An 18,955-nucleotide genomic window follows, 5' to 3' on the forward strand; every position below is an offset into this window, starting at 1 on the left:
CTGCATGCTACACTCGAGCACTGTGCAAAATGGGTATACAGGTCGTGATGAAAATTCGGTAGGATCTGCGAACACGTGCCAAACTGCGCTTTATCGCCTTTTGATAAAACCAGAGCTACGTATTGTCAGGCACGCAAGCTAGAATGTTCGCGCATGCGCAGTGCCATGTCTCGACACGTGGTGCTGATTTGGGAAGAGGGTTTAGTAAAGCGCCATGGCACGCCCTCGTAGATTGCGTGAAGTATGACCGCCCCTGCGCTGTCCTGTCCTGGGAAATAACCGGTTGCACAGACCGTACAAGAGAGCCGACAATGGCCGGGAAAGAAACAGCTGGACCCCGCTTTACGACGTCGAGTGGCAGTTGCAGCGTGGACCAGGGTACAAGCAGTGCAGCCACTGATCTAAACCGTGGCAGGTGAGCTTCCATTGAACATTTGCTTCGAATGATGTCAAATCTAGAGATGTTGTTACATGCATGTTGCCAAACATTTAGCTTTTTTTGCGGTAAACATTATTGCCGAGCTCTCATGGGTTTTGCTTAACGTGGCTGCTGCTCTATTGGTGAATACGGCTCACGAAAGAGACACTTTCAATGTGGAATTGGCTTGCAGGTAGCCCCAGCACATCGGCAGTTATACCGGAGCTAGCGCCTAAGCAATTACTAAGTCAACGAACACGCCCTACCTAATATCCTCTACGGATCAAGCGCAGGCGCTAGATTGTCCTATTCTTTTGATGGAACGAAGCTCTATACGCTTTTGGGTTTCGTGCGCTTACCCGGTTAAATTATAAGTAGGGTTATATGCATGGTTGGCTAGTCCGGCACTTACGCATATACTCAACCTACACGTGTCGAGCCGAATGAACGTGTCGTGTGGTTCGGGTGTCCGTGTCATGCAAATTTTGTCAAGGAGGTGCATAATTGTTGCGGTGCTACAAGCTTTGCAGATGTCTTAAACGACCGCCGTGAAAGCTCACCTTCAGATAGGCTTGAAAAAGGTCGATCGTACTCTATGCACGTTTGCACAAATAGAAAAAGGCCCAGTCGTTATTTTGCACATCATACATACGCATCCACGCGAACCGACAAAATGTTCGCGTTGATAAGCGTAATTTTGCTTGCGCTCTTCTGGGTGCGACAATAGATAGAAATGTACCTGTATTGGAAAAATGGCTGCCACTTCCAGGGTATTTGATAACGTAAAGCGGCAAGATTGCATTTTCAATATGTGATCACATATCACTGATAGAACGGCATTCGGGGTATGCAGCGTCAGACTTGCGGTAAAAACGCACTGTTGCGCTTAATTTTTAAAGAAAATTGTTGTTAGTCAATGAAGCACAAGCGTAACTGGGACGAAAATGTATTTCATCGACAATCTCGCAAGTCAACATATCGGATCTGGTGACATCCTGAATTGTTCGAAGTGGGTACGCCTTGATAACGTACCGGATACAATTCCTGCATTGCAATATGTGCCGTCAAGTATTAATTAATTACAATTAGAACTTTTTGTTAAATTGTCATACATACATTTTAATTGCTTCTGCAGAGACAGAGAAAGGCCAAGGAAAGGCGGGGAGGTTAACCATAGATTATATTCGGTTGGCTACCCTGTGTCGGGGGACCGGCAAAAGGGTGCGATAGGTGAGAGCGAGAAAAAGAATTAAAAAAACACACACACACACACATACATACGACACAGAATTGTTTCTTTGGGCACAGTAACGAAGTTTGAGAAGGCGTTCCTAGTGTTACGCAGTATCACCGTCCAATCCTACGCCACACCGTGTACAGTCACAATTTGTCGCAAAGTCCCGCTTATTTTAAGCAACTCAGCAGCACTTTATGGCTGATCGCAATGATCTTGCAGTAGGCCAAATTCCAAGGATGTCTTCCATTAGTGGGCGCTTCTCCAGTTGGTGTAGGGTGGCTTAGAGGGCTGATCTCGGGGGGGGGGGGGGGGAGGTGTCGAAACGAGGCCAGCCCCGAAGAAGGTGTTCGATTGGGCCGTTGCTCCCACCGAAGTCAGAGTGGGCTGTTGGCCATCGCCATAAGGAGTACGCATTTCAATATGCTACTCCAAGCCATAGACGGATTTGAAGGGAGCAGTTACGTCGTGGAAGGTCCGCCGGAATACGGAGCTTTAAATTAGTGTCCAGGGTATGAGGGCGTGCACTTGGGAAATATATATATATATATATATATATATATATATACATATATATTATATATGCGTGTCACGAATTCTGGAAGGCACGCGAGCACAAAAGATTTCGGTGGATCCTTCCGTGCCTCATGCATATGCAAAGATAGCCCACGCGTTGACCACGACACCGTATTTCGACGATCTATGCATGTTCACGTCCCTAACCAGTTATTGTGGGCACAGATTCACACCATAAAGACTCAGTTTTGTGGCTGGTCGATGTGCACTCAGGTCTCTTTCATCACCGTCAAGGCAAAACAACGATAAGGTAGATTACGGGGCTTTGCAATTTCTGCTGTCGTGTAGCACACGCAATGTACAGCCATGCGACTGGGTTTTATTCGCCTGGTTGCTTTTTAGCATCGTTCAAAACGGCTCGATGGCTCCAAGCGAGGACGCGCTTTTGAAAGTTTCTCTATCCTTAAATTCGGTGAACAAGGCGATTGTTCCTTCGCGCCTAACCCATCATCGGAAAGCATCGGCACTGTCAAATAAAAGTGTCCGTTGGAAAAGCGGTAGCACTCGAGAGCAGTAGGTTTTTCTGCAAACAACTCCGCGATCCCAAACATCGGCTCTTTACGGCAAAGTTTCACTAATGAACTGCCCTCCCGATTTATTCTCTCGCAGGGTGCCCGAAGAAACCAGGGAAGCAGCGTGGCACCAGCCAGACAACCAGGCTGCCAACAGAATCAAAGAGTGCCGCGTTTGCCGGTTCGTGTTCACCAACATGGAAGCCTTCCAAAAGCACGCTGCTGATCACTTGCTTGGGAAGAACAAGAACTGTCCCGAGTGTGGTAAATTGTTTATGAGGTCTTGGCACCTCACGAGGAATTTACTTTCGCACGGGGAACCATCCTTTGAGTGCGGCTTGTGCAAGAAAAAATTTTATAGAAAAGATGGCCTCAAGTACCACATGCATACATGGCACGTCGGTTCACAGGACCGAGAAGCCGTCGAAGGGTCTCCTTAACAGGGCAGCACGCGCCACGAAATTGGTCGAGCACGTCGTGAAGCACCATCGCCCCTGACGGTGGAGCCGGATATTCACCCGGGAGGAGTGACTTCTCTGGATGTCATCCTGGCGCCAAGATCCCTCGTGTGCTTTCGCAGAAGAACTTGCGGTCTGGGCCTCAACTGTTCTAGCTTTGAGCTAACTTTTTGACAAACAAAATCGGGCTAATCTTATTCCTTTTGACTACGGCTGACAGATGCCTGCCAATAAAGTTCTTACAGTGCTTTTCTCGAGGAATACTGTGCGCCACCTGTTTGATTTTCTTCGAAGAACGCGTCCGTTCTTCGCAGTCCTCTTGCCATGGTTAAAATAAACTTACATGCCTCCTGGATTGACCAAAAGAGTGAGATATCTTTCTTGGGAAAAAAATAGCAGTAAGTATATTTATAGTAGAGTTCTGAATAGTGAGGTTGAGTAATGTCATCCTAATATGCTCGAGCCTTGCTGGTAAAGTTATCATTCGTTTTAGCATCCTGCATTGTCCAAACAAAACTGTTAAAAATGGTACACATTTATTGAATGACGGAAACTCAAGACTCTGCCCGGCGAAACGTGATGCGGAAAAACAGCTACGCTAGGCTTAGCTCGCGCATATATCGAACGATCAAATAAAGCATTGCTGTGGCTAATATAATGGACTTTAATGATGATGCTTCATTGGCATCCCCTTCATAACGGTGTGGAGACAGTCACCTAGTCGGGTTGATTTGATCAGGTGTACTGTACATGCTTTCATTCCAGGGTTTCTGTATAAATCTTGATAATCCTTTTTTTTTTCTCAAAGCTTCTCTATCTCACTTGTATCGCTACGTAGACTTGCAACGAATCAGGCCGTATCAATTCCTTTCCTGCTTATCCAATACTCTTCACGTCTCTTGGCTACCGCGATTGCTGAGCGGTTGATGCTTCCAGCCATTTTAAATTGAAGCGCCTTTGGAAGGTTTGTGTTACCGCCAGGTCTAACTGGGTCAATCCTTTCGCATGCCATTAGGTGGTGCCGAGTGGTCTCTCAAATTATGTTGCGGTATTCACATGCCTCATCTTGTTGCGACTATTCGCTCCGCTATGATTTTGTTCCTAGGCAACAAGCTCAAGCCTTAAATATCGCAAGCCAGTACCCTTCGTCTTATCCAACAGGCTTTTCTTCCAAATTTGGTTCTTCCCGTTCCTGTAAATGTCCCTGGTGTTCTTTTTCATTATTTACAGTCAATTTTGTGTCTCCGTTTCTCTCTTCAGCCGCCGTGCTTGCTTATTGGCTACGGTTTTCAGCTGCTAAGCGTCAGGTCGCGGTATCGAATCCCGGTTACGGTGTCATATACTTTACGGTGTCATATACTTTTAGGAAATCAATTTCGATAATCAAATCCTTACAGGACACAGGAAGAACGATGAAAGGGGCCGTGAAAGAAGGATGCCCGATGTTAATTCTAGCAATAGATCTTCCAGTAGGCATATGTAATTGGCCGCCTGCCGTCCTTATATGAGTCCATGGAGTCTTTACTTTTTTGACGCGGAGGACGAGTTCCTCACTCATTATACAGAAGCCGGTACTAGTGTCGGCTAACGCTGTCACTGGCTGCCCATCCACGAAAACTTCAATCTCGGCGCTCACAATTTCTTCGGTGTCGGTGTTTATCGGCTTCACGGCGTTCAGCAGCGCCATTGTTGGGGGCATTTTACTGTCTTGCGGCGGGCCTTCTACCTTACCCCCGAATTGTTCACCGAAAGCACGCTTTAGAGCAGCACGATATCACTGCGCAAGTGCTCCGTCCCGTGAACATTTCCAAGCACCAACCTTGACTGTTTTTTTTAAAGCAATTGTATGTCACGCAAGCATTATACCTACAAGGTTCCAGGCCAGCAACATCCCCGAGACACCACCAAGGACATTGCCAAGACCATTAGTGAGGCTTCAGATACCCGGAATTATGAAGAAATCCCCCGTTTCCTCCATTGGCTTCAAACAGCTCACCCTGTCCCATGTATTTAAATGATATAGTGGGACTGTACAAGTGTATACCGATGGTTCGGTCCCGCGGTCTGCCACAACGGCCGCATTTGTCATTCCACAACTTGGAATTACTCGGCGATTTCAATGAGACCACAAATCGACATCTACAGCTGCGGAGCTTGCGGGAATGCGGGAGGCTGTCCGTTTTATGAGAACGCAGACACCTCATAAATTGACAATATTGTGCGTTGCTAAATTAGAACTACCGGCGCTAAAATGCCTTTTAAACAAAGAACCATACTAGCTGGGCCGGTATTTTGTAGCGATGCCTTTTCCGATTCTATGCTTTTTCAGGCTTTTCGCGCTTGGCCAGTGGTCAGAGCGACGGTCTGCCCACATTATCAACGGGATCAGGCGGCCGTGTGTGGTGGATGATAAGAATAGCATAGAATAAGGCATAAGGCATCGCTACAAAATAGTGACCCTGATCGTGCTGGAAATCGCCGAACTTCATCACAGTGCCGAGTGAAGCGGCCACGCGATCGCCTTTCAATGGGTGCTTACTCATTGTGGTGTGATTGGCAATGAACTCGCAGACAGTGAGGCAAGATTGACCTTCTCTTCCTCTGAAGAAGTACAGATTGCCTACTCGCGACCTAACACCAACTACATGATCAAGGCCCTCATGCAGGACCTTACAAAGGCATACAGAGCCCATGATGACAACATTCACAGACGCCTACATATGAGCGACCAAGACGGTAAATACTGTTTGCCCCCGAAGCTTCCAAGAAGCAAAACGTCATTGCTACACAGGATTCGGCTCGGAGTTGCTTTCACCCGTCGCTACGCGCACCTCATCGGCCAAACGAACAGCCCTGATTGTGACCAATGCCAGATGCCTGAAACACTGGAACACATACTTTGTGATTGCCCAGAATATATGCTGGAGCGAAGGACGTTAGAAAGTTTCCTAGCCAGTCCTGGCAGGCAACCACTATCCTCGGCCCATGGCCTGACACTGCAACTTGAATGCGTGCAACTAAAGTGTTGTTTCTGCAGGACACCAAACTAAACGAGCGGCTCTAGCAAGGCATACATGTACATGTTTTCTTGTACATAAGCACTCACCGCTTCTGTTATCATCATCCATGGCAGTACTTTCACTCCCTTCCCTCTTCCCCAGTGCAAAGTAGCCTACTAGAGCGCAATAGCTCAGGTCGACCTCTCGGCCTTTCCTATCCATAAATTCTAGGCTCAATTCTCTCAACTCTGCGTCCCATGGCTTTTTCATATTTCACGGGCTTTCCTTGCAACCCGATTAAAAGGACTACGTGAGATGCATCGCACAGGAACCAACTCCATCGGTGGTTTCTGAAGATGCTCTACATATATCCTTATGATAATTGGTGTCTTCAGCGAATAGGGATAAAAGGTTGGGTGATACAACCTAATTAATGAGTTATGGGGAAAATTATCTGAGTTACTAAATGCTATTGCTAATAGTATGCGTTCGGTTCAATTCGCTTACGACGAGCCTTTCATTTTTATATTCCTGGCTCAACTTATGTGGGACACCCTGTATATGTCGACTCACAAGGATATATATAGGGCACCGGTCTGTTAATAAAGAAGTTCATTAGAGTGAAGAGATGCTATGATATGCATTATGTTCGTAGGTTTATCCACTGGGCGTAAAACGGTATAACGGTTGGCCTATTCGTGGCCAGTCCTGCAGAACGGCTATCTGCTATCGGGACACAAGAGGTGCAGATTACTTAAACGCTGAATGATACGCGTCGTACTATTCGGTGCATACCAATGTCATAACCATTCTCCTCTCGACAACTATTATAGATTATCTTCGTCATCATGAGATCAATGCGACGTCATGCACTCGGCATCGGCTTGATTCGGAGTTTGTATTTCGGCAGAGCTTGGGAGCTGTGTAGTGCATAAACATAGAAATTGCTAGAGAATAAAGTGATAACCTCTGTGGCGGACAAGCACAAATACTGCATAAATAACACGTTGGAGAGCCCGAAGGAAAGCGAAAGTGTAGGAATCGCGGTTAGTCATAGAGTATTCATTAACCACATTGAAAATGCGTCATTTCACTTTAATTCGAACATGCGCTTTGGATTTTAATATTTAATATGTGATAAAAAGGTGCAGCTTGTACACGAGGCCTCTTAGCCTTTCCTCAGCCACCACTGCGTGCAACGCTCGAGCACTATGAAACATGGCTACAAAGGTCACGATGAAAATTTGGTGGGATCTGCGAACACGTGCCAAGCTGCGTTTTATCACCTTCTGATAAGGGAAGACACTTGTCTTGTTAGGCGCAAAAGCAAGAAAGGATGCGCATGCGCAGTACACGTCTCAACACCAGGCGGAAGTTTGGGCAGAGGGTGCTGGAATTTGCCTTGGAACGCCCTCGTAGATTGCTTCAAAATTGACCGCGCCTGCACTACCGTGCCCTAGGAAGTCACCCACTCTACGGTCCGCACGGCACGGGCGACTATGGCCGGAAAAGAAACAGTTCGACGCTACTTTACGATGTCGGGCGGCAGCTGCAACGTAGACCAGGGTGCAAGCAGTGCAGCCCCAGATCTGGACTTTGGAAGGTGAGCTTCCATTGAACATTTACTTCGAATAATGTCAAACCTAGAGAATATGTTACATGCAGATTGCCAAACATTTAGCTTCTTTTACGGTAAACCTTTCTAGGCGAGCTCTTAGTGCTTTGCTCGCCGTGGATGCTGCTGCTGTCTTGGGGAATACGGCTGACAAAAGAGACATTTGCAATGTGGAATTGGCTTGCACGTAGCCCCAGCACACGGGCCTTTATACCGGGTTTAGCGCCTACGAAATTACTCAGTCGACGAACGCGCCCTACCTAATATCCTATACGGATAAAGCGCAGGCTCAAGAATGTCGTATTCTTTTAATGATACGAAGCTTTCTACGCGTTATGGTATCATGCGCTTCCGGTCAATTTATTGACAAGTATGGTGGGCCAATCCAGCAGGTAGGGCAATACTAAGCCTACACTTCAGTTAAACTCTGGGGGTTTACGTGCCAAAACGACGAAGTGATTATCAGGCACGTCGTAGTGGGAGACTCTGGATCACTTTTGAGCACAAGGGGCTGTTAACGTGAACCCTATGGAACACGGGTTTTAATCAGGCCCCCACCGAAATGCGGCCTCCGCAGCCGTTATTTGATCACGCCCCTCTTGCTTAGCAGCGCAGCACCAAAGTCACTAGGCGTCCACGGCGAGCGATATTACATTTGTCTGATCACGGGAAAGGCATGCTGTAAAGTTGGCCAATTTCGGTTACAATGAAACCTACCTGTCGTGTGGTTGGGGTGTTTGTGTCTACTGATTTTGTCAAGGAGGTGCATAATTGTTGTGGTGCTAGAAGCTTTGGAGACGATGTCTTAATTATAGCCTGCCGTGAAAGCTTTGCTTCATATAGGCTTAGAAAAATTCGCTGCGGCTCTATACATTTTTGCATTTTTGCCCAGTCGTTCTTTTCCACCTCATACATGCGCATGCGCGAGAGCTGACAAAATGTTCGTGCTCATAAGCGTCAATTTTCTTCCGCTGTTCTCGACGCGACGTTAGCTAGAAATTTATCTGTATTTAAGAAATGGCTCTCAGTTCCAGGTTATTTAATTACATAAAGCGGCAAGATCGTCGTTATAATATGTGATGACACATCACACCTTGCACTGCATTCGAGGTATGCAGCGTCAAATCTGCGGTAAAAAAGCACTGCTGCTCCGTTCACTTTTCTAAGGAAGATTGTTAGTCAATGAAGCACAAACATAACTGGGACGGAAATCATTGTCTCAGATCTGGCGACAGTCTGAAACTTCGCTCGAAGTTGATACGCCTTGACAACTCACCCGATAGAATTCGCGCATTGCAATATGTGCCGTCAAATATTTATGAACTTAAATAGAAGTTTTTCTGTATAAGTCATATATACATATTGATTTCTCGTGCAAGTAATGTTTACCTCTAGGAGTATCCGAGCTTAATGAATAAAGGTGTGCTATCTGACATAAGTGATTTCTTTTGGTGATTTAAAAAAGACACGAGGGACATGGCAGGCTTAGAAATCTCCAGAACGTCAGTTTGTGATCGTTGCACTTTTTACCGGTCTTCCTCTGAGCGTGCGGCAAAAGTGATCCGGATTATTTCTAGCATAAATTGGTCTGTCAATGACTACGCAGCGGGCGAATGATTTCCGCCTGTATATAAATACAAGCTAAGTTTGTCTCTTTATTCTTTGCAAGCCGAATGCCTGTGCAGTTTTAATGAGCACCGAAGTCAAAGATAAAATCATAGGCTGTGGCTTGTTCGATTGCTGCAGAATGCTTATAAGGGCAGCATCAGCTAAATTCATGAAAGAAACAGAGGCTACATTTATGATTTGATGACGAATGTATGATGCCTGTCGATAATATTTGCTAAAGGGGTTCTGACATGACATTTTTGAGTTTGTATTTGTTGCGCTGAATGAGAATGCTAGACCTCTAAATCCTAATAAAAATGGTGACAAGGCTATTTTATAGACCTCTGACAAGACTGTTTTCAAAGGTTTCAAGATCTAGGACCTTGAAAACAAGAAAATGAATTGTCGAAAAGATCTTGTCAGTACCTCTTTAAAGGTCTAGACGTGTACCACGCTGGTGTTCTGGAGGCTTTGCTTCAAAACAACTTTTTCTTGAACCTTGTAACTACAGGGGTGTGGAAATGTCGGAAATGTAGATGTCTTGTACTGCAGGTTTTGGTGTTACGCCGCTAAGCGCGAGGACTCGGGTTCGAATATCGGTGTGGGCGGCCACATTTCGCCCGAGGCGTAATGGAAAAACTCCCGTGCTCTTTGTATACGATAAAGAACTGCAGGTTGTCAAAATTAATCCTCGACGGCGTGGCCCATAATTATGTCGCCGCTTAAGCACCAAAACACCACAGAATTTTAATACACGCAGACGCGAGAAGACCGAAACAGCTGACCGATTCATGCGCGCGTAGTTTCTCGCTCATTGGGAGCCAAGTTTCAGTTACCTAGCAAAAACGCGACAGTATATCGTGCGGCATGATCCAGGAGAAGGATTTTTCTTGTGATTTAAGGATGAGAAGTAATCAGGCCCCAGTAGCTAGAAATTTCAGTCACTAACAGCATAAGGGATCAGATTAAACAGACTATTTATTGTTTTACCGTATTAGCGAACCCAAAGGAACACATAACCTGTTTTCCGACATCTGCGTTTCCGGTACGTCTGTTTCTCAAAATTTGTACTGATCTTGAGCACGCTATATGCCCTGCAGTTTTCGCCAGACTTCGAAAAAACAGAGTATTAATTTCCTGTGTTGGCTTCAGTGGCCGCTCTTTTGCTGGGAGGTTGCGAGGCTGACTTGTTGATGGCAAAGGAAAGTTGTAGAACTCGCTCAACGTATACTCCCAAATCGCAGGTACGAAAAGACGATGGAGCACTGTACTCAAAGGCACACACTCTTTATCGCTAGTTTATGCCTTTGCCGGGAGACTCTTTCCGCCCCACTAACCACCTAAGGGTGTAGCTCATCCTTCGATGCGCCCTTATCGGTGACTCACCGTAGACTGTCTCACCCGGTATATATATATATATATATATATATATATATATATATACATATATATATATATGTATGTATATAATGTGTGTGTGTGTGTGTGTGGAAGGGCGCGAGCCTTCCACGAATTGTGGAAACCTCGCGAGCACTTTGGATTTCGGTGCACCCTTCCATGAGTCCAGCACCTGCATAAATAGCCGACGCGCTTGACCATGACACCAGTTTTCGACGATCTATGCGTGTTCACGTCCCTAACTTTTAGTGTGTGTACAGGTTATCACCGCCAAAGAAACAGACGACAATAAGGTAAATTACGGGGCTTTGCAATTTTCGGTATCGTGCAGCGTAGACAATGAACGGCTTACAGCCTTACCATTGGGTTTCTTTCGCCTCGTTGCTTTTTAGCATCCTTCAACAAGGCTCGATGGCTTTAAGCTAGAACCCGGTTTTGAAACATTCACGATTCCTGCTTCTTGAAGAACAAGCCAATTGTTCCTTGGTGCCAAATCCATGATGGGAAAGCGTCGGCACTGTCAAATACAATTGTCCGTTGCAATAGCGGTAGCACTCGAGAGGAGTAGGTTTTTCCTGCAACTAACTTCCCGATCCGGGCTCTTTACAGCAAAGTTTTACTAATGAAGTGCGCTCCCTATCGGTTCTATCGCAGAGTTGCCGAAGAAACCAGAGAAGCACCGTGTCAGCAGCGAGAGAACCAGGCTGCCAACAGAATCCTACAGTGCCATGTGTGCCGGTTCGCTTTCACCGACATGGAGGCCTTCGAAAACCACGCCTATAACCACTCGCTTGGGAAAAACCACAACTGTTCCAAGTGTGGTAAACTGTTTATGAAGAATTGGCAGCTCACGAGTCCTTTAGGTACGCACGGCGAACCGTCCATTGAGTGCGGCGTGTGCGGCAAAAAATTTTATACCAAAGATGGCCGCAAGAAGCACGTGCGTTCATGCCGCGTAGGGGCACAGGACTGAGAAGCCGTCGAAGGGTCTCCTTAACAGGGCAGCACCCGCCACGAGATTGGTCGAGCACCGCCGTGAAGCACCGTCGCACCTGGCGGTGGATTCGGCATCGGTGCGGCCGGAAGTTCGCCCGGGAGGAGTGACTTCTCTGGATGGCACCCTGGCGCCAAGATCCGTCGTGTGCCTTCGCAGAAAAACTTGGGATCTGGGCCTCAACTGTTTTAGCTGTGCGCTGGCTGCTTCACAAACCACAGTGGGCTAATCTTATTCCTTCTGACTACGGCTGAAGAATGCCTGCGAGTAAAATTCTTACAGTGATTATCTCGAGGAACACTGTACGCCAGCTCTGTGGTTTTTCTTTCGAAGAACGCACCCGTTCTTCGCAATCCTGTAGCCATGGTTAAAATAGGTTTATATGCCTCCTGGATTGAACAAGGTAGCGAGATATCTTTTTCGAAAAAATAGTAGTACCGATATTGATAATGTAGTTCTTAACAGTGAAGTTGAGTAAAGTGCCGCCCTAATATTCTTGAGCCCTACCTGTAACGTTATCAATAGCTTTAGCGCCCTCCATTGTAAAGAAAGTTGTTAAAAATGGTACACATTTGTTCAATGGCCGAAGCTCGAGACTCTGCCTCGAAAAACGTGATGGTGATAGCGGAACACCAGCTACAGACGTCGGCTTAGCTGGTGAATCTAACAAATGTTCAAATAAAACATTGCTTCGGCTAATTGATTTTAATGATGAAGATGCCTATTTGGCATCCTGTGAAGAATGCCTGCGAATAAAATTCTTACACTGGTTATCTCGAGCAACATTTTAAGGCAGCTCTGTGGTTGGTTTCTTTGAAGAACGCACCCGTTCTTCGCTTTGCCAGTCGCACCAGCTTTGCCAGTCGGCTTGGCTGGTGCATGGTATTAATGATGAATTACAACTGTGCTTCGTATATGTAATGGACTTTAATGATTACGTGGTATTGGCAATCTCTGTCAAGGGGGCAAGTGATAACATATCTCACGAGGCAATCCTCGGTGCTCTTGAGATGGTTGGCCTAGGTGGTTGAGTTTTTCAATGGATTTCCCATTACCTTTTTACGAGACCGTTTGCTTGTTCCGGCGATGGTCAAACCGTACGACACTACACCTACCGAGGTGTTCCTCAAGGCGGATTACTAAGCCCTACCGTATTCAACCTCACAATCATTGGTCTCGTTGATCATCTGCCAGCAGCGATCAAGATATCAATGTATGCAAACTACATATGTATGTGGACTTCAGGTGTCACACGTCCTCAGATAGGTGAAAGACTTCAAAAAGCTGACACTCTGGCAGCTATATACCTCCGCAACGCAGGTCTTGAAATCTCGTCAGACAACTGTGCACTGATGGCATTCACTCGCAAACCAATGACACCCTACGCCATCTGAATAAATGACCACCTAATTTCTTATGAGAAGACGCACAGAGTTCTTGGCATAATCATTGATAAAGATCTCGCATGGAGCCCGCACGTGACCTACTTGAAACAGCGTCTGACAGCAATCTCCCAGCTTTTCAAGTCTCTGGGCGGAAAGAGTTGGGGAATGTCAGTGCATGCAATGTTGGAATTGTATAGGGCCCATTTTCTGGGCTTCTTGAGAAACAGTTTGCCCGTACTGACCAACACCTGCCAGACGAATCTTCGTGGTCTACAGGCCATTCAAGCTCGGGCTCTCAGGGTTTGTCTTGGTTTGCCTAAATGCACATCGACAGTAGCCACTATCGCGATCGCCCGGCGCCAACCCATACAAACACGCATTGCGGTGGTAGTCTTGAGAGTGCACATTAGGCACTTTGCCTGCGCCCGTTCCCACCATCTGGCAACACTACCGTCAGAAATGCAGCAGGCATCATTTTGTACTACAATTTCGGATTATTACACCTGCCTTCCATCAGGCTTCACCCCCGCAACTAAGCTATCGATTCCTCCATGGTGTTTGGCTCAACCTGCAGTGCACCCCACCGTGCCAAGAATCAGGAAAAAAATCTGAGCTGTCATTAGCTGCTCTTAAACAAGTAACTCTGCTCCTTTTGCACGAGAGGTACGCCGACCACGTACATATTTATACTGACGGATCGGCAGCTCACCAGTGTTCCTCTGGAGCCGTAGTTTTCCCAGCGAAAGTCACCACCATCAGTTTCAAGAGATGTCACCCAACGACACCGATTGCTGCCGATATTGCAGCTCTTCGCTCTGCAGTACGTCTCGTCAGCAACGAACTACCTCGAAGATGATCGATATTCAGTGACTCGAATTCACCACTGCCGTCGTTGCTATCAGCCCTGCGGCGCGGACCATACTAACAGCTGGTATTCGAGATTAGAGAGCTAATTCATACCTTGACTAAAGAAGGACACCACGCGACATTTCAGTGGCTTTCAAGTCACTGCGGCGTCATAGGGAACGAACCCGCCGATAACGCTGATCGGTAGGCTCTTCAGAGCGACGAAGAGCAGCCGATGCTGTTATCAAGGACAGATTCCGCTAGAAAACTTCGAATGCTCAGCCGTGATATCACGCTCTCCTAAAGCACAAACGCAACTGGGACGAAAACGTATTTCATTGCCAATTTCGCAAATCATTATGTCGGATCTGGTGACTGTCTGAAAATTCGCTTGAAGTAGATACGCCTTGATAACTCGCCGGATAGAATTCGTGGATTGCAATAAGTGCTGTCAAATAATTAACAAGTTAATTAGATTTTCCTTAACAAGTCATATATACATTTTGATTTCTCGAGCAAATGATGTTTGCCTTTAGGGGTGATCGAGCTTAATAAATAAAGCTATGCTATGTGACGTAAGTGATTGTTTTAATTATGTGATTTAAAAAAGACAGGCGGTCTTTTTCGGAGCTTTCGGTAACGCCGATGTCTTCTACTGCCGGCTTTGGCGTTCCGCCGCTAAGCGCGCGGACTCGGGTTCGACTACCGGTGTCGGCGGCCACACTTAGAGGTAGGCGCAATAGAAAAACGCCCGTGCGCTGTGTACAGGGTCAAGAACTCCAGGTGGTTAAAATTAATCTGGAGTCCCCTGCTATGGCGTGGCCCATAATCATATCGCCGTTTTGGCACATAAACACCAAAGTAATTATTAAACGCAGACGCGAGAAGACGGAAACCACTGACGTTTCATGCGGACGCAGTTTCTTGCGCATTAGGAGCAAAGTTTGTTTCCTACCAAAAACATGACAGTATCTCGTGCGGCCTGATCCAGGAGAAGGATTTTTCTTGTGATTTTAGGCTGAGAAGAGATCACGCCACCATTAGCTAGAAATTTCAGTCAGTGGCAGCATAACTGCTCTGATTAAACGATTATTTATTGTTTTACCTAATTAGCGAACCAAAAGCAACATATAACCTGTTTCCCGACATCTGCGTTTCCGGTCATCTGTTTCTCAAAAATTGTACTGATCTTCAACACGCTTTATGCCCAGCAATTTCCGACAGACTTCCAATAAACACATCGTATGCATTTCCTCCGTGTTGGCTTCAGTGGCCACTCTTTTGCGGGGAGAGCGCGAGGCTGAGCTAATGATGGCAAAGGGAAGTGGTAGCACTCGTTCATCGTATACTCTCAAATCGCAGGTACAAAAAGATGAGATAGCACTGTAATCAAACGCACACACTCTTTATCGCTAGTTTATGCCTTTGCCGGGAGACTCTTTCCGCCCCACTAACCACCTAAGGGTGTAGCTGATTCTTCGATGCGCGCTTATCGTTAACTCGTCGACTGTTTCACCGTGTGCGTGTGTGTGCGCGTGTGCGTGTGTGTGTGTGTGTGTGTGTGTGTGTGTGTGTTTGTGTGTTTTCCATTTACATGCGTGACACGAATTGTTGAAGGGACGCCAGCACCAACGATTTCGGTGCACCCTTCCATGAGTCATGCACCTGCATTAATAGCCGACGCGCTTGACCATGACAACACATTTCGATGAGTTATGCGTGTTCTCGTCCCTAACTTATTATTGTGCGCTCAGGTTCACATCATAAAGAGTCAGTTTTGTGGCTGGCCGATGTGCGCATGGGCCTCTTTCATCACCGTCAAAGCAGCAGACGACAATAAGGTAAATTACGGGGTTTTGCAATTTCGGCTGCCGTGCAGCACACACAATGAAGAGCTTACAGGGTTTCTTTCACCTCGCCGATTTTTAGCATCGTGTAACACGGCTCGTTGGCTCCAAGCAAGAACGCGGTTTCGTAACATTCTCGATTCTTCAGTTTCGGCGAACAGGGCGATTGTTCCAGGTGCCAAATCCGTCATCGGAAAGCGTCGGCACTGGAAAGTGAAAATGTCCGTTGCAAAGGTGGGAGCCCTCGAGAGGAGTAGGTTTTTCCTGCGACCAACTCCACCATGCCAAATTAGGGCTCTTTACAGAAAAGTTTAACGAACTAAGTGCCCTCCCAATATCTTCTCTCGCAGTGTTCCCGGAGAAAGCCGAGAAGCAGCGTGGCACCAGCGAGAGAACCAAGCTACCAACAGAATCCATGAGTGCCAGGTGTGTCGGTTTGGTTTCACCGACGCGGAGGCCTTTCGAAAGCACATCGCTGACCACTCGCTCGGGAAAAACCACAACTGCTCGGAGTGTGGTAAACTGTTTGTGTCGGCTTCGAAGCTCACGAGGCATTTAGGTATCCACCGCGAACCGTCCGTTGAGTGCAGCGTGTGCGGCGAAAAATCTCACACCAAAGATAGCCGAAGGCAGCACATGTATGCATACAACGTCGGTTCACAGCCCTGAGAAGCCGTCGGAGGGTCTCCTTAACACGGCAGCACGCGGCACCTAATTGGACGGGCACGTCATGGAGCGCCGTCGCACGTGATGGTGGCATCGGCGTACCCGGATGTTCGCCCGGGAGGAGCGACCTCTCTGGATGTCGCCCTGGCGCCAAGACATGTCGTGTGCCTTCGCAGAAGAACGTATGGCCTCGGCCTCAACTGCTCTAGCTGTGCGCGAACTTCTTGACAAACAAATTTGGGCTAATCTTATTCCTCCTGACTACGGTTGACAAATGCCTGCGAATAAAGTTCTTACAGTGGTTATCTCGAGCAATACTGGGCGTCAGCTGTGTGGTTTTCTTCGAAGAACGCACCCGTTCGTCGCAGTCCTCTAGCCATGTTTAAAATAAATTTGCATGCGTCCTGCATTGAAAAAGATAGCAAGATATCCTTCTTTGAAGAAATAGTAAGGATATTTATAGTAGTTCTTAATAGTGAAGTTGAGGGAAGTGCCACCCTAATATTCTCTAGCCTTGCTGGTAGCGTTCGCAATAGTTTTAGTGCCCTTCACTGCACAAAGGAAACTGTTAAAATTGGTACACATTGGCTCAATTGAGGCCGCTCAAGACTGTGCTCGGAAAAACGTGATGGTCATAGTGGAATAACAGCTGCACGAGTCGGCTTAACTGTTGTATGTAACTAATTATAGAAGATTGCTGCGACTAATTAACAGACTTTAATGATGGTTCTTTGCTGCAATCCCCTGAAAAATGCCTTCGAGTAAAACTTTTACAGTGGTTATCTTGAGATATGTGGTTGGTTTCTTTGAAGAATGCGCCCGTTCTTCGCTTTACCAGTCACACTAGCTTTACCAGTCAGCTTGGCCGTTACATTTTATTAATGATGTATTATAACTTTGCTTTGTGTTTATAACTGACTTTAATGATGATGCGGTATTGGCATCCTCTATGATACGGCGCGGAGACAGCCACGTAGCCTGCTTGATCTGATCAGGTGTTCTGCACGTGCTTTAATTCCAGTGTTTCTGTATAAATCTCGAAAATACTTCTTTTTCTGAAAGCTTCTCTGTCTGCCTTGTATCGCTACGTAGACATGTAACGAATCAGGTCGTATCTATTTCTTTCCTGATTTTCTTACACCAATACTCTTTACGTCCCTAGCTCGTCGCGATTGCTGAGTGGTTGATGCTTCCAGCCTCTTTAATTTCAAGCGCTTTTGGAAGGTTTGTGTTATCTCCAGGTCTCACCGAATCCTTTCGCATATTATTAGGAGGTGCCGAGTGGTTTGTGAAATTATGCTGCAGTATTAACATGCCTTTTATTGTTGCGATTATTTGCTCCCGTATGTTTTTGTCCCTAGGCAACCAGCTCGAGCCTCAAATATAGCAAGCCACTCCCCTTTGTGTTGTCCAACCACTCTTTCTTCCAAATTTCATTCTTCCAGTTCTGGTAAATGTCCCTGGTGTTTTTTTTTTTTCAATCTTTGCTGCCAATTCGGTGTCTCTGCTTCTCTCTTTAGCCGCCGTGGTTGATTAGTGGCTATTGTGTTGAGCTGCTTGGCGTCAGGTCGCGGGATCGAATCCCGGCCATGGCTGCCGTATTTTGATGGAGCCGAAATGCAACAACACCCGTGTATTTAGATTTAGGTGCACGTTGAGGAAATACAGGTGGTCTCAATTTCCAGAGTCCCTCATTACGGAGTGTCTCTTAATCAGATAGTGGTTTCGGCACGTAAATCCTCATTATTATATTTTTAAATGTTTCGCTCTTTCTTTCTTATGACTCCCGCTCGTCTGTTTACAGTTTAAATTACCCGTTTCTTCGTTGCCAACTCTCTCAACTTCTTTCTCCTTTCGGTATCCACGCATTTTTGGGTAGAGATAGTTGCGCATACCTTTACAGTGCACACCGCGGATGCTCAGAAGTGAGTGCCATCTGGAGGCGTTGTGATTGGTCCGCCGATTGGGAAAGGAAACTGCCAGGCTGCTGCCACGGTCACGAAACCGGGCGAGGTGGGCAAATAAAAAAGCTTTGCATTAAATAAAATAAGTAGGTAAGATACTGGAAAACATCAGAAAATGAATTTAGTGGCGCAACCAAGACACAAATTTTTCCATTCCATTAAAAGAAAATTTAGTCTTATATTTTGAGACAATTGGAAATTGTTTTTTACAAGAATCATTAAGCGAAAGCTGCGCTAGACAAGACAGTTGTCCAAATACTTTGTTGCAGTTTATCCCGAAAGGTGAAGCATAGAAAGGGTATGAACGATTCTAGCGGTGGCATGAAGCTCCTCAGAGAGAGAGAGCGAGAGAGAGAGAAGGGAGAGATAGCAAAGGGAGGAAGGGCAGGGAGGTCAACCAGACGAGCGTCCGGTTTGCTACCCTACACTGGGGGA

At 46.5% G+C, this 18,955-nt stretch overlaps 2 protein-coding genes across 5 annotated transcripts in view; both read left to right on the forward strand.

Moving 5' to 3' along the window:
• The window catches only part of LOC126517700 (uncharacterized), a 272,083-nt gene that overhangs the window by 59,448 nt on the left and 193,680 nt on the right, over window positions 1-18,955 (forward strand). The window lies entirely within an intron of this gene.
• On the forward strand, window positions 221-3,459 carry LOC129380200 (uncharacterized). The gene is made up of 3 exons (XM_055064523.1): window positions 221-415; window positions 2,838-3,004; window positions 3,151-3,459. The coding sequence occupies exons 1-3, from the start codon at window positions 312-314 to the stop codon at window positions 3,219-3,221; spliced, it is 342 nt and encodes a 113-aa protein (XP_054920498.1). The 5' UTR covers window positions 221-311; the 3' UTR covers window positions 3,222-3,459.

Source organism: Dermacentor andersoni, chromosome 11 (genome assembly GCF_023375885.2).
Source record: "Dermacentor andersoni chromosome 11, qqDerAnde1_hic_scaffold, whole genome shotgun sequence".
In the NCBI taxonomy this organism is placed as follows: domain Eukaryota; kingdom Metazoa; phylum Arthropoda; class Arachnida; order Ixodida; family Ixodidae; genus Dermacentor; species Dermacentor andersoni.